Genomic DNA, 14341 nt, shown 5'->3' with positions numbered 1-14341 from the left:
AAAATAACATAGGGCAGGGAGCTCATAACTATCAAATCTTCCATTAGGTACAGTCATGGACAAAAATATTGGGTATATAATAGTGGGTGGAGGCTGGGGGGTGGGTGGAGGCTGGGGGGTGGATGGAGGCTGGGGCAGTGGGTGGGACGAACGTTCGACCTTAAGTGTCCTGCCTGAACTTCTGAAACCTTCACTAGTGGAGGCTCTGCAGGATATTATGGGATGTCGGAGAGGAGGCATTTAACCAGCACTACCCGTTTATAAGTAAAGATGCTAGTGTAGGGAACACAAGGGAACACAATTTAAAGGTACGTACTCTACTTGTTTCAGTCAGCTCATAGCCCACAGTATGTGTTGTGAATCTAAACTACTGAAAAAAGGGACAAGTTCACACGCCTGCTTTTACATTCACAAATCATAATATCATCCATGTTTTATTTGTTCCCCAAGCATCTTTACTCAACAGGTTTAGCTTGACTGCAACCATTTAGACAACTGGCAGCCCTGAAAAAAAGCTTCGAAAAAATACTGTTGGCCTCTAGCGGTGGAAACATTTTAGAGACAAATGAACTCTTCTTCCTTGAAGTGAATGGATGTTTGCTTCATTTTGAAGACGAGTATACAAACTTGCTTGAGATAGCAAATGCCCTCGGGGACGAGCATATTAAGTAACTGTGGAGAAATAAACCAGAGCTCTCAACTGAAGAAACATTTATTCAGCTTTGTTTTTTTTTTATAGTAGAAAGTTACCATACATCTGAGGTCATCATCATTACACTGGTCTGGTGTCCCCAAAAGCATGCATATCAATAACCTTTCTGTACATTATTCAGATCTTTTTATACAACAAAATGGAGGCAAAATGTGTGCTCCAAACCAAAGACAATGACATGAATAAATACTGTAGGAATGACGTTATTGGGCCACAGTGGTGGCAGCGGTACCTGGGCTGTACAGTACCTGGGTCAGACCTGGGCCGTACCTGGGCTGTACTGGGTCAGACTTTGGCTGTACCTGGGCCAGACCATGGCCACACAGTACCTGGGCTGTACCTGGGCCAGAGCTTGACTGTACCTGGGTCAGACCTTGACTGTACCTGGGCCAGACCTTGACTGTACCTGGGCCAGACCTTGACTGTACCTGGGCCAGACCTTGACTGTACCTGGGTCAGACCTTGACTGTACCTGGGTCAGACCTGGGCCAGACCTTGACTGTACCTGGGCCAGACCTTGACTGTACCTGGGTCAGACCTTGGCTGTACCTGGGCCGTACCTGGGCCAGACCTTGACTGTACCTGGGCCAGACCTTGGCTGTACCTGGGCCGTACCTGGGCCAGACCTTGGCTGTACCTGGGCCGTACCTGGGCCAGACCTTGACTGTACCTGGGTCAGACCTGGGCCAGACCTTGACTGTACCTGGGCTGTACTCTAGTGGAGAAAGAAGAAGCACTGGCAGCTCCCGGTCGTTGAGGCTTTACTGCTTTTGTCTCTACATTTATCAAAACAGAGACGGACACGAGGGTTGACAACGCGCAGGGGGGACGTTAGCTCACACACAAGAGAGGGGGAGAGAGGGAGAGAAGGGGAGAGGGAGGGAGGGAGGGAGGGAGGGAGGGAGGGAGGGAGGGAGGGGGAAGACGTGGGTTAGCTCACACACACAAAACAAAGAGAGGGAAGACGAGAGAAAGAGAGGGGAAGATGGGAGACAACAAGAAACATATGCAGACAAGGCAAGATTGTGTTGGGTGTTGGGGAGAGGTGATGGGCAGTCTACTGTTTACTGTAAATGCTTATTATGCGGTCATGATTGGGTAAATCGTATACAGTCCAAATCTGTCACAGGAACGTGTATATAGCCTAAGGCCGGGGAGTGTGTATCGGAGGCTGACAGGAGGGGTTAGCATCGACAGGTACTGACAGACAAACACACAAGCAGACCAGCGACTTTATTCATCACATCGAAAGAGAGAGACAGATCTTTTTTTTGTTTTTTTTATCCCTCTGATATTATCATGCTTTTTTTCCTCCTCCATCCTTTTCTTTATACAAATCTTTCATTACAAAGACAATCGTAGAGGAAGGCTGAAGGAAGTTTCAACATCAGCGCCCCCTGCCGTTTGAAGGTTGCACAAACGCTCCCTTTTTGTTTTTGAGCAACGCTGCGTCACCGGTACTTTTAGCAGGAGACGATCGTCGTGACGTCAGGTTTATCAACAGAGCGCTAAATGGCTATGGTCCAATTCAATTATTGCCGTAAGTGTCAGATTGTGCTGTCGGGGGTCTGTTAAGTCAAACTCAATGCTTAATCGGACCCCTTTTGTTCAAGGTCTCTGAATAGAACACTGTGTACTGTACATGTACACAAATTACTCTTTTTTCTTTCTTTTTTTTACTTTGATGCACAGTAATTACACAATCAACTACTTTTTTGTAGATATCATGGTCAACAAATACACATTTATCTATGTTACTCACAAACAATGCACTTTACTATTGAATGCACAGCACAGCAATAGGCACAGTGTTGCAGTTATTGGATTATAAAGTTGTACAACTTGCGGCAGGCAACATTGAGTCGAGGGCGGGTTCGGAGGGGGGGGGGGGCTGGGAGGGGTGGAGGGGGGGAATGAGAATGAGAAAAAGTGTGTTGTTTTGGCAACATATTCTCTTCTTGGCATCATATTCTTTAGCACCTTTTGTGTCAGGGGTGGGGAGGGTGTCTGAGGTAAGCAGAGGTACCAGTTTGTCTTTTCTTTCATGCATGGATTCAGTCAACACAACAGATACTCTGAGGACCCCAAGCACTTGGATTTCAGAGCGAGATGTGTCTTTCACACTGCCTGTCGGTAAAGACTTCCTAACATCACAAAACCGATTCTGAGGCTGAGAGTCATGTGATAATCACGTCATAGAATCAATGTTTACAAGTCACAGAGAATACAGAGAAATAGGGTCTTTAAGGTGCTTTCTGACCAACTGATAATCACTTTAATGACTGTTCCTTTACGGTCCACGTATGTACAGTACAGGTTCATCTCCATCTATTGCATTCATTGCCTTTTTCCAGCTGCCCCCTGGTAAGTAATAGTGAACAATGAGCATTTACATTTGAGTTACAGTACCAGTCAAAAGTCCTGGACACACTACCCAATTGGAAAGTGTGTCCAAACTTTTGACTGCTACTGCTATTTCACGACTTGTGATACATAGCCTCTCGATCAAGAGGAGGATAGAACTTAGCACAGCCTCACAGTATATAAAAAAGTTAAAGTTACCATAGTAGAACTCCAGCCCCTGGTTTAACTTTACCTTTGACTTATATCATTTTTGTTCGATCTTTACAATACAATATTAAACAATCCCCTTTTAGGATTATCACTCTGTGTTAAACTCTGACACAAAATTCCTTTTCACCTTCATTCTGATGGAGAGGGTTGAAGATTGTTTGAAATAATTTGTTATTGATTATGTTCGCAGTGGGGAAGTCACCCCGCATTGATATAAAAAAATAAAAAAAACATACATGCATGAAAGACAAGCAAAAGAGTGAGAGAGAGAGAGAGAGAGAGAGAGAGAGAGAGAGAGAGAGAGAGAGAGAGAGAGAGAGAGAGAGAGGGAGAGGGAGAGGGAGAGTCCATTTCATAAAGGATGGGCCAGAGACAGTGTCCTTTAGCGAAGGTTGCTTCTGCTTTGAGGCTCCACCAGTTCTTGGTCTGGCTAACTGCCCAGAGGTGAAGCAAAAGGAGCAAGGGAGGGAGGAGGAGGAGGGGGGGAGGACAGGAGGGGAGGGTGGGGAGGAGGGGGGTGTCAAATCAAGCCCTTCCCTTGGCAGGATGGGTTTGAGAGGGTTGCATTGTAGTAGGGAGGAGGAGGAGGAGAGGGGGAGAGAGGAGGGATGAGTTCTGCCGTTTGGAGCACGGATGAGGCGGGTATCTGTCCTAGGCAGGGCTGAGTCTGTGTCTGTGTGTCTGTCTGTCCTCACACTGTCGAAATCAACTTGCCCTCTGTGGAACTGTGGAGCAAAGAGAAGGAGATGCTGCCAGGAGGGTTGGTGGTGATGCACTCAGAGAAACAACCACAGGAGGGCGAGAGCACAGGCACAGTCTCCCCACAGTACCCCAGGCTACCTCACATCATGTAGGCTACTCTACCTACCGCCTTATAGCGGTGTAGGGAGGAAAGGGGAGTGTAGAGTACAGTATGTCACAACACTGATAATCATATAGTCATATCTGCATGTCATATATACCGTATTTTCCGGACTATAAGTCGCACCCGAGTATAAGTCGCAGCAGGCCAAAAATGGGTCATGAAGAGGAAAAAACCACATATAAGTCGCACTGGACTATAAGTCGCATGGTTCAAGGGAACGGGCTTGGCGGAATCAGCGGGGAAAGAAGACCCTGTTGAGCTTGACTCTAGTCTGGCACTGTGAAGAGACATGAGAGGATTTGTAAGCCCAGGAAGGACATAATTCACGTTAAAACTTCTTCTGAAAGGTTAGAAATACTTAAATTATCGAGTGTAAAGCCAGGGCTAGCTAGCGCGTTGCTAACGAAGGTTAGCAAAATGGCGTCGCGGGAGCAAGCAAACAGGATGGAACAGCCTCTGAAAGGTAATAAATGACTTTAATATCGTGTATAACGTTCATAATAGCGTGTATAACGTTCATAATATAGTGCTTAATGTCCACATTGTCGAGTGTAACGACTATTTATCGTGTATAAGGCCATGACAAAGATAGCTTGGTGAAAAACGGAAGTAGTTAGGATGAAGGGCGGCCTACAAACAATGCAACATTGAACAGCCTCTGAAAGGTAATAAATGACTTTAATATCGTGTATAACGTTCATAATATCGTGTATAAGGTCCATAATATCATGTTTAATGTCCACATTGTCGTGTTTAATGTCCACATTGTCGAGTATAATGGCTATTCTATCGCGTATGTGGCGCTAGCGGAAGTAGCAAAATAGCCTCGCGGGGGTAATTTAGCAACAAAGAACAGTCTCTGGAAGGAATAAATGACTTTAATATCGTTTATAACGTCCATAACATTGTGTATAAGGTCCATAACATCATGTTTAATGTCCACATTGTCGTGTTTAATGTCCACATTGTCAAGTATAATGGCTATTCTATCGTGTATGAGGCGCTAGCGGAAGTTACTCCTTGGTTCATGTCAGTCAGAGATTACCGTATGTCAGTTCATGTCAGTCAGAGATTATGAATTATTGATATATAAGTCGCACCTGACTATAAGTCGCAGGACCAGCCAAAGTATGAAAAAAACCGCGACTTATAGTCCGGAAAATACGGTAGTAATTCCCCAAACATGCTGTTCTTCTTCTTTTTTTTTTACTGCTTTTCACAGTAGACCTAGCGTAGTAGTAGACCTAGCGTAGTAGTAGACCTAGCGTAGACCTAGCGTAGTCACGGTATGCTATAGAGGAGGGACACAGGGAGCACAGGGACTGAATGGGGGAGAAGTAGGGATAGCTAGCTAGCTACATGGTGAGTGAATGAGCAGTGAGGATCGCTAGCTAGCTACATGGTGGCTGGGGATAGCTAGCTACATGTTGCATGGCAGTGGGTTAGTAGCTGAAACCAGAGGTCTGAGTTTAAGCAGCTTTCCCTGACGATAAACAAAATGAAAAAACAAAATGAAACTTATTGTGATGGAAAAAGCAAAAAGCCAAAGCAGTGGAAAGAAATTCAAAACCAAAATATATTATTGAATATATTAAAACAAAATCAAACTCTACTTATTATATATTGTTAAAAAAAAACTGTTAACACATATATTTAAGTTATGTATTATATTCTATATTTAAGATAACTCTTAAACCCATTTCCCCCGGTGGGATATTCCCATAAGTCTGCCACGACTTGAAGTACCAAAGTCCTTTTGGGCTTTGTTATGGTACTGAAGTCCATTTGGGCTTTGTGGGTTTTAGAGTCTATCTGGAGTCTCACCTGTTAGTGGTGAAGGCTGACCGGGCCCAGCTGCAAACCAAAACCCACCACTGTGTTCCACAGATAATCATAATATCACCTTATTATAGTATATATATATATATATATTAGTTATATGATTCTTATCTCATCTAATCAAATGAAAACAATAGTAGCATGGAAAACACAAATAACATGATAAAAATAACATAAAATAACAAGAACCTGATCATTCAACGTTGATGGAGAGGTGACTTCAGATGGTTCTACTGGCTACTTCCATTAGTGAGGAACATGAGTCTACTGTCTGCGTGTGTTCTCTCACACCCCCCTGGGCCCCACAGCTATTCTATCAAACATCACAATGGATCCATCTGTCTATCTACAGCAGGGGAGGCTCGTGGAGGTAGAAATCAGTATTTGACTACAGGCTCAACGGAATGGAATGCAACGGAATGAGAAATGGTATCGAAAACACTCTCTTTCAAGGGTGTTAGATACTCTTCCTCATTCCGTCCCATGCACCACAATGAGCCCGTCCTCCGATTTCTACCTCCACCAGCCTCCCCTGACATCTAGTATAGAGAGGAAACAGAGCCTTACCTTGTGGGAAACCGGGCCTCGTACTCTTCATGTCCTTGCTGTTAGGGACACACAGATGAAACAACTTCAGTAATTTACTTAAAACATTTTATTTGACCATTTATTTTTCTTTCAAGCCCTCTTTTCAAGGGTGTATTATTGGATACGTTTTAAGACGTTGTCGTTTTTCTTCTTTTTCTTTTTTTACATTATCTTAATCAGCCAGTAGATGGCGGTAGCTAACAGCTCACAGAGGAGAGATTACAGGCTGCAGTGACTCAACTGTACAGAACTGAACATGCTTTTGCATCGATCGTCATCAAATGTCATCATGTCATGGCCAATGCTCTGGAGCCTCTCCTATGCTGAACTGACAGACTGCCATGCAGAGACTAACCTCGTTCCCTGGCTATTGGGAGAACAGCACATATGAGCCTGGAATCACAATGACTCAAACTTGGCCTTAGTGGGAGTGAATCGACCGAGTAAAGTATTTGTTATTATTTGATTTCCACGAATCACACGTCTGCGAAGGCGTAGCAGGGGACAAAAAACAAAAAACAAGACCACTCGAGATATGGCCTTTGAAATGTTTTTGGTTGACAGGATTAAATCCCTTGAGGTGCAGAATCTTGTTTTCAAAGGGGGGCGCTGGAATGAACTGACAGCATTTCAAAGGAACCGGGAGATAAAAAGAACAAAACAATTTAGGTAAAAAAAAAAAGGGAAAGAAAACAGAAAGGGCTAGAACTGATCCGAGGAGGGAAAACAAGTCATCTACACATTCCAAAATTGTCAAATGACTAGCGTAGCAATTAGCGACGATTAGCATGCCCACGTTCTGCTGAGGGCTCCATAGCAGGAGAAGGTGGGCGGAGGAAGGGGAGAGAGAAAGAGAGAAAGAGAGAGAGAGAGAAAGAGAGAGGGAAAGAGAGAGAGAGAGAGAGCGAGTACGGCGGGGTTTGGTGTTATGTAACTCAGCCTCCGCTCTCGCCTCAGTGACAATGGGCCCCCCCCCCCCGCCCCTCCCCCACGGGGTCTCCCACCACAAGTAGGCTGGGCCAGTCCCAGCCCCCCCCCCCTCACTCCCATTCCCCCCACCCCGAGCCTCCCCCCTCCAGTCACAGTCCCCATGCCCCCTTCCCCCCTGTGCTATCACCCCTGTGCTCCACAGTCCCTGTGTTATCACCAGGTGGCTGTCAGAAGCTCTTCCCCCAGCAGCGTAGGCAGCGGAGCGGGGAGCAGTCTTCTCCAATCTGGCCTCTGTCATCCAGGATGACGGCCGCCATGTACACAAGCACCGACGCTCACACACACGCACACACACACACACACACACACACACACACACACACACACACACACACACACAAGCCCACTCCGGCACACTGGCACACACGCACACACACACACAGACACAAGCGCACTCCAGGGCGCTGTTACACACACACACACACACACACACACACACACACACACACACACACACACACACATAATCCCACTCCGGCACACTGGCACACACACACAGACACAAGCGCACTCCAGGGCGCTGTTCCACAAACGTTGATTATTATATTCGCGAGGCAGCAGCCTGTTAATTATCAGATCACTTATTTTTAACACAGGGGTTCGAATCCCGCTTCTGACATACACTTTTTACTGCATTTCGTTGTCTGATGCTTGTACTCTGCAATAAATTGAACCTAATCTAAAAATGTATGTTTAAAATGATTGTGTAGGCTAATTTATTAGAGAACTGACATAACTACAATGGTGTTTGAAGCCTTTCTGACTAGTAAATGATGTTCTTCTAGCATTGTAACTGGATGTGGCATAGATTATTATTTCTTAAGATTACTGATGGATAGATGATTCACTTACTTACTGACAGATACTTACACTGACAGATGTATTTATTGTAAATCAATTAGCATGAACGCCTCTGTTAAATGTCAAGAAAATAAACATTAAATTAAAATCAACCCCTCTCACCTGAGGCAAGGATCAAACCATTGGCACAGGATTAACCCCTGTGCCAAACACACCGCGCTGCTATCTCTATCTATCTATATCTATCTATCTATCTATCTATCTATCTATCTATCTATCTATCTATCTATCTATCTATCTATCTATCTATCTATCTATCTATCTATCTATCTATCTATCTATCACACTATCAAACTTTCAATCTATCTAGCACACTATAAAAATATCTATAAAAATATTAAATTATCTATCTACAGTAGCCTATCTCGTAAAAGGTGGGAACTAATATTTCCAAAAAGACACTTGGCGGGTGTCGTTCAGGATGTAGTTTCCGCCTGTGAGACATGTTTGACACACTTCTTACTTAAAGAAGACCGTAAACCTGGTCGCTACCACGTTTGTTCGGAAGGATTGGTTGCATAGCAACCAAGCAGCAAATTATTTGAGCCACATTCATGGAACGGAACTCAAGCTGAAATTATTGCTAATTATCAAAACTAGTCTGGATTAGCTCCAATCGCGCTTCGAGGAACAGGCCTCAGCACACACAAACATACACACACACATAGACAAGCGTACACACTCTCCGACACACAAACACACACAAGCACAAACACACTCCCGACACACTCAGTCAACACACGCATCAAGTGTGAAGTGGAGGGGAACTGATCTCGTTTCCGTAAGCTAATATTGTTGAACACTGAGAGAGTGTTCAGGGGCACTGGGAACTGGTAGTACTGGGGACTGGGAGTACTGGGGTCTGGGAGTACTGGGGACTGGGAATACTGGGGACTGGGAGTACTGGGGTCTGGGAGTACTGGGGACTGGGAATACTGGGGACTGGGAGTACTGGGGTCTGGGAGTACTGGGGTCTGGGAGTACTGGGGACTGGGAGTACTGGGAACTGGGAGTACTGGGAACTGGGAGTACTGGGAACTGGGAGTACTGGGAACTGGGAGTACTGGGAACTGGGAGTACTGGGAACTGGGAATACTGGGGTCTGGGAGTACTGGGGACTGGGAGTACTGGGAGCTGGGAGTACTGGGGACTGGGAGTACTGGGGTCTGGGAGTACTGGGGACTGGGAGTACTGGGAACTGGGAGTACTGGGAACTGGGAGTACTGGGAACTGGGAATACTGGGGTCTGGGAGTACTGGGGACTGGGAGTACTGGGAGCTGGGAGTACTGGGGACTGGGAGTACTGGGGTCTGGGAGTACTGGGGACTGGGAGTACTGGGAGCTGGGAGTACGGGGGACTGGGAATACTGGGGACTGGGAGTACTGGGGTCTGGGAGTACTGGGGACTGGGAGTACTGGGAACTGGGAGTACTGGGAACTGGGAGTACTGGGGACTGGGAATACTGGGAGCTGGGAGTACTGGGGACTGGGAGTACTGGGGACTGGGAATACTGGGGACTGGGAGTACTGGGGTCTGGGATTACTGGGGTCTGGGAGTACTGGGGACTGGGAATACTGGGGACTGGGAGTACTGGGGTCTGGGAGTACTGGGGACTGGGAGTACTGGGAACTGGGAGTACTGGGAACTGGGAATACTGGGGTCTGGGAGTACTGGGGACTGGGAGTACTGGGAGCTGGGAGTACTGGGGACTGGGAGTACTGGGGTCTGGGAGTACTGGGGACTGGGAGTACTGGGAACTGGGAGTACTGGGGTCTGGGAGTACTGGGGACTGGGAATACTGGGGACTGGGAGTACTGGGGTCTGGGAGTACTGGGGACTGGGAATACTGGGAGCTGGGAGTACTGGGAGCTGGGAATACTGGGAGCTGGGAGTACTGGGGACTGGGAATACTGGGGACTGGGAATACTGGGGACTGGGAATACTGGGGACTGGGAGTACTAAATAATAATAATAATAATAATAATAATAGTTTTTATTGCCATGCAATGAACTTGTCAGTCAATTGTTGGAGTTTGGTATGTTTTGCTCTAGGCACAGTGTCAGCCGTCGGCGCCCCTGGAGCGATAAGGGGTTAAGTGCCTTGCTCAAGGGCACATGCAGCTCCCTCCTGAGGCGGGGATTGAACCAGATCTTAGTACTGCAGGGACTATCTTAGTACTGCAGGGACTATCTTAGTACTGGATGTGCAGAGAAGATAGAAATAGACTGTTTAGATTTAGACATTTACAGTTTCTAATGCAGCCAGGACATGATGGGTCCCTACCAGTCTTGGTGCCGACATACATACTGTACACATTACAATATCATGTGTGGACAAGTGTGTGTGTTTGTGTGTGTGTGTGTGTGTGTGAGTGTGTGTGCATACGCTTACATGTGTGTGTGTGTCATGTGTGTGTGTGTGTGTGTGTGTGTGTGTTTGTGTGTGTGCTTCCGTGTGTGTGTGCCTTTGCGTGTGTGTCCATCCATCCGTGTGTGTGCACGTCCGTGTGTGTGTGTGTGTATGTGTGCGAGCGTCTGTATGTGTGTGTATGTGTGTGCGCGTCTGTGTGTGCGTGTGTGTGCGTGTGCATGTGTGTGTGTGCGCCCACCTGTGTGAAGCCTGGTCCTGCCACGCTGTAGGGCCGGGGGGGCTGTCTGCTGTGGGCCAGCAGGTGGGAGGCCAGGCTGTAGTCAGGCCCCGGCACCCCCACGTCCTCCCTCTCCAACAGGTTCCCTGTGCTGCTGCTCTTACCATGGAGGCTGGAGACACACACACACATGTCACTTACTGCTATACACACACACACACACACACACACACACACACACACAGAATGTACTGCTATACACACACACAAACACACATGTCACTTACTGCTATACACACACACACACACACACGTTATTTACTGCTACATACACACACACACACACACACATCACTTACTGCTATACACACAAACACACACGCACACGTCATTTACTGTTATACACACAATATGACAATTTGTGTCATCGTCGTTTAAACCATGCATGATAAACGGGCGCACAGTGTCACGCGATATGTGACACCATGTCACCATGACAACACGTACTTGTTGACTCTCAATTTGTCACCGTCACTTTCAGGGATGACACGCGTGTAGGAGAAGGGGAACCAGCCACGCCTGGTTGGAGAAACACACACACACACACACACACACACACACATCAGTGACGAAGCAGAACTCATTAACCGCGTAGACTCATTAACATGGACGACAGCGTTAGAATCTGAATGGGTGCGTTCGTAAATATGAATTCTGAGAGCGCCGGAGCGGGTGAAATCAATTTCGCGCAGACCTCTAACCCACAGTCCTGTACTGCTAGTAAGTCAGACAGACAGTCCTAGACACACAGGGAACCAGAACCACACGGATGCGGTTCTTTTGGACCTCTGCTGGACTCACATCTTGTTCTTCTCGTTCTCCCCGTAGTGCCACCCGTCGCGGGCCTCGGGCACCAGCAGGGTGATGACGTCGCCCTCGGAGAAGCTCAGCAGGGTGCTGTTGTCCCCGGCGGCGTGGGAGAAGAGGGCCTGCACCCGCGTCCTGCCGTTCCTCTCCAGGCCCGCCGCCATGGAACTGGACCTGGGCAGGGTACGATTCTCTAATGGGGGGGGGGGGGGCGGGGAGGAGGTGAGGGGGGGGGGGGGGGGGGGGGGGGGAGGAGATGAGGGGGGGGGGGGGGGGGAGGAGGTGAGAGGGGGGGGGGCGGGGAGGAGGTGAGGGGGGGCGGGGAGGAGGTGAGGGGGGGGGGGGGGCGGGGAGGAGGTGAGGAAGGACCAGAAACTGTCACATGAGAAGTATAGCTGGCGAAACCAGGAAAATCAATGGCCACACTCGCTAGCATTGGAATTGAAACATGTTACAATGCTTTTAGCCACTAAGAACTGAACTCCATTCAAAAGTGTATAATGTGTAAGTACTCATTTCACAAGACCAAAATCTAGGGCTTGGGACCGAATGTGGGCGTTGAACGGTAAGAGAAATCAGGACAGACTGTTGGGTTTATGGTGTGATAGATATGGTGGTATTAAAACTCTCCTAAGTGACTTAGGAAGGAATTCCTCCATTTTACTTCCCTCCTGTGTCCTTCACCTATTTTGGCTCCTGGTTTCTCCTCCTCCTCTATAAACACCCCTCCCTCCCTCCCTCCCTCCCTCCCTCCCTCCCTCCCTCCCTCCCTCCCTCCCTCCCTCCCTCCCTCCCTCTCTCTTTGGCCTGTTTCCACTCAGACCGGGCTGGCACTGAGGGCATCATATGATAGCAGTGATACAGTAACAGCCATTAAGGAGAGATAAGGAGGAAAGAACTGCTGGAATTCACTCAACACACACACACACACACACACCGGACACACACACTTCTAGCCACTAAGTGCCTTTATGGTTATCCAACTCTTGAAGGTCACACTCTTGCAGGTCAACAAGATCTCCCTCCCTTTCTCTCTCTCTCTCCCTCCCAGTGCCAGTTCCACTCGGGGAGGGGGGGGGGGGGCACCTTAATCTGTGTCCATTTACATTTAGACATTTTAGACATTTAGCAGACGCATCAAAGCGACTTACAACAAATACATTTGTCGAACCAAGTGAATCATCTATCCATCAGTCATCATAAGAAAAAGTAATCCATGCTCGGGCCATGCTCAGAGAAAATGCTAGAGGAACGATTTTTAAAAATGTTTTAAATTAGAGAAACTCTACAGGGGGGTAGAGGGGATGGAGGGGTTTCAGGAAGGACAGTTAAGGTGTGGCTGAGGTGTGTCCAGTTAACAAGGACCGACCTTAATCTGTGTCCCGTTAACAAGGATCAACCTTAATCTGTGTCCCGTTAACAAGGATTAACCTTAATCTGTGTCCCGTTAACAAGGACCGACCTTAATCTGTATCCCGTTAACAAGGAACGACCTTAATCTGTGTCCCGTTAACAAGGACCGACCTTAATCTGTGTCCCGTTAACAAGGATCAACCTTAATCTGTGTCCCGTTAACAAGGACCGACCTTAATCTGTATCCCGTTAACAAGGAACAACCTTAATCTGTGTCCTGTTAACAAGGAACTACCTTAATCTGTGTCCTGTTAACAAGGAACGACCTTAATCTGTGTCCCGTTAACAAGGTACGGCCTTAATCTGTGTCTTGTCAACAAGGTAAACGGTGTCTTACCGACGGTGGCCTTGCTCTTGGCCGGGGCGGCCTTGCGGACGGGCAGGGTGTTGGAGTAGACCTCGCTGCCCTGGCGGTGGGGCTGTGGATGGGGGGCGGCGGCGGACAGCTGGGCGCTCTTCCCCTCCACCCACTGCTGGTAGTCCTCCCCGCCGTGGGCCCCGCCCGCCCCGTTCATGATGGCCACGCCTCCGTCCGCCCCCATCAGCCTCTGTAGCCGACACAAGTGCGCACACACACACACACAGGCACATAAGCACACACACGCACGCACACGCACACACACGCACACACACACACATACATACATTACACTTGTTAGAAATCATCATCAGAGACTGTTACGTAACGTTTAATATTACGTTTAATAATAATGAGAAGGAGAGGAAGTGGAAACTGGGTCGAACAAAGTTGCTTAACGAGCTACCAACGCTAACGAGCTACCAACGCTACCAAAGCTACTATTACATTATGCTAATGAGCTCATACATCAATGCTAACGAGTGAATCAATCAACGTTAACTAGCTCATCAATCAACGTTAATCTGACAGGCAGCACCAGAAGGCATCATATCAACATCATATCAACATCATATCAACAGATAATCTGGACTGGGATTGCAGCATGGACTATGATGACTAGACAGTTTCTTTCTGTCAGATTATAGAACCATCGATACCAGCCACAAAAGACATGAGAGATGAT

At 47.5% G+C, this 14341-nt stretch overlaps 1 protein-coding gene across 1 annotated transcript in view; it reads right to left on the bottom strand.

Moving 5' to 3' along the window:
* Window positions 1-3977: 3977 nt before the first annotated feature.
* The window catches only part of baiap2b (BAR/IMD domain containing adaptor protein 2b), a gene marked incomplete at its 3' end in the record, with an annotated part of 54330 nt that continues 43966 nt past the window's right edge, over window positions 3978-14341 (bottom strand). Inside the window, exons 9-14 of the mRNA XM_080541621.1 lie at window positions 13636-13846; window positions 11880-12078; window positions 11526-11597; window positions 11040-11190; window positions 6558-6595; window positions 3978-4011 (exon numbers count right to left, since the gene is read on the bottom strand). Of these exons, the coding sequence (XP_080397747.1) occupies window positions 3978-4011; window positions 6558-6595; window positions 11040-11190; window positions 11526-11597; window positions 11880-12078; window positions 13636-13846 (705 nt within the window). The remainder of the gene's footprint in view (window positions 4012-6557; window positions 6596-11039; window positions 11191-11525; window positions 11598-11879; window positions 12079-13635; window positions 13847-14341) is intronic.

The sequence above is a fragment of the Nansenia antarctica genome (genome assembly GCF_963989245.1).
Source record: "Nansenia antarctica genome assembly, chromosome: 11".
In the NCBI taxonomy this organism is placed as follows: Eukaryota; Metazoa; Chordata; class Actinopteri; order Argentiniformes; family Microstomatidae; genus Nansenia; species Nansenia antarctica.
This window is presented reverse-complemented; position numbering and strand designations above follow the sequence as displayed.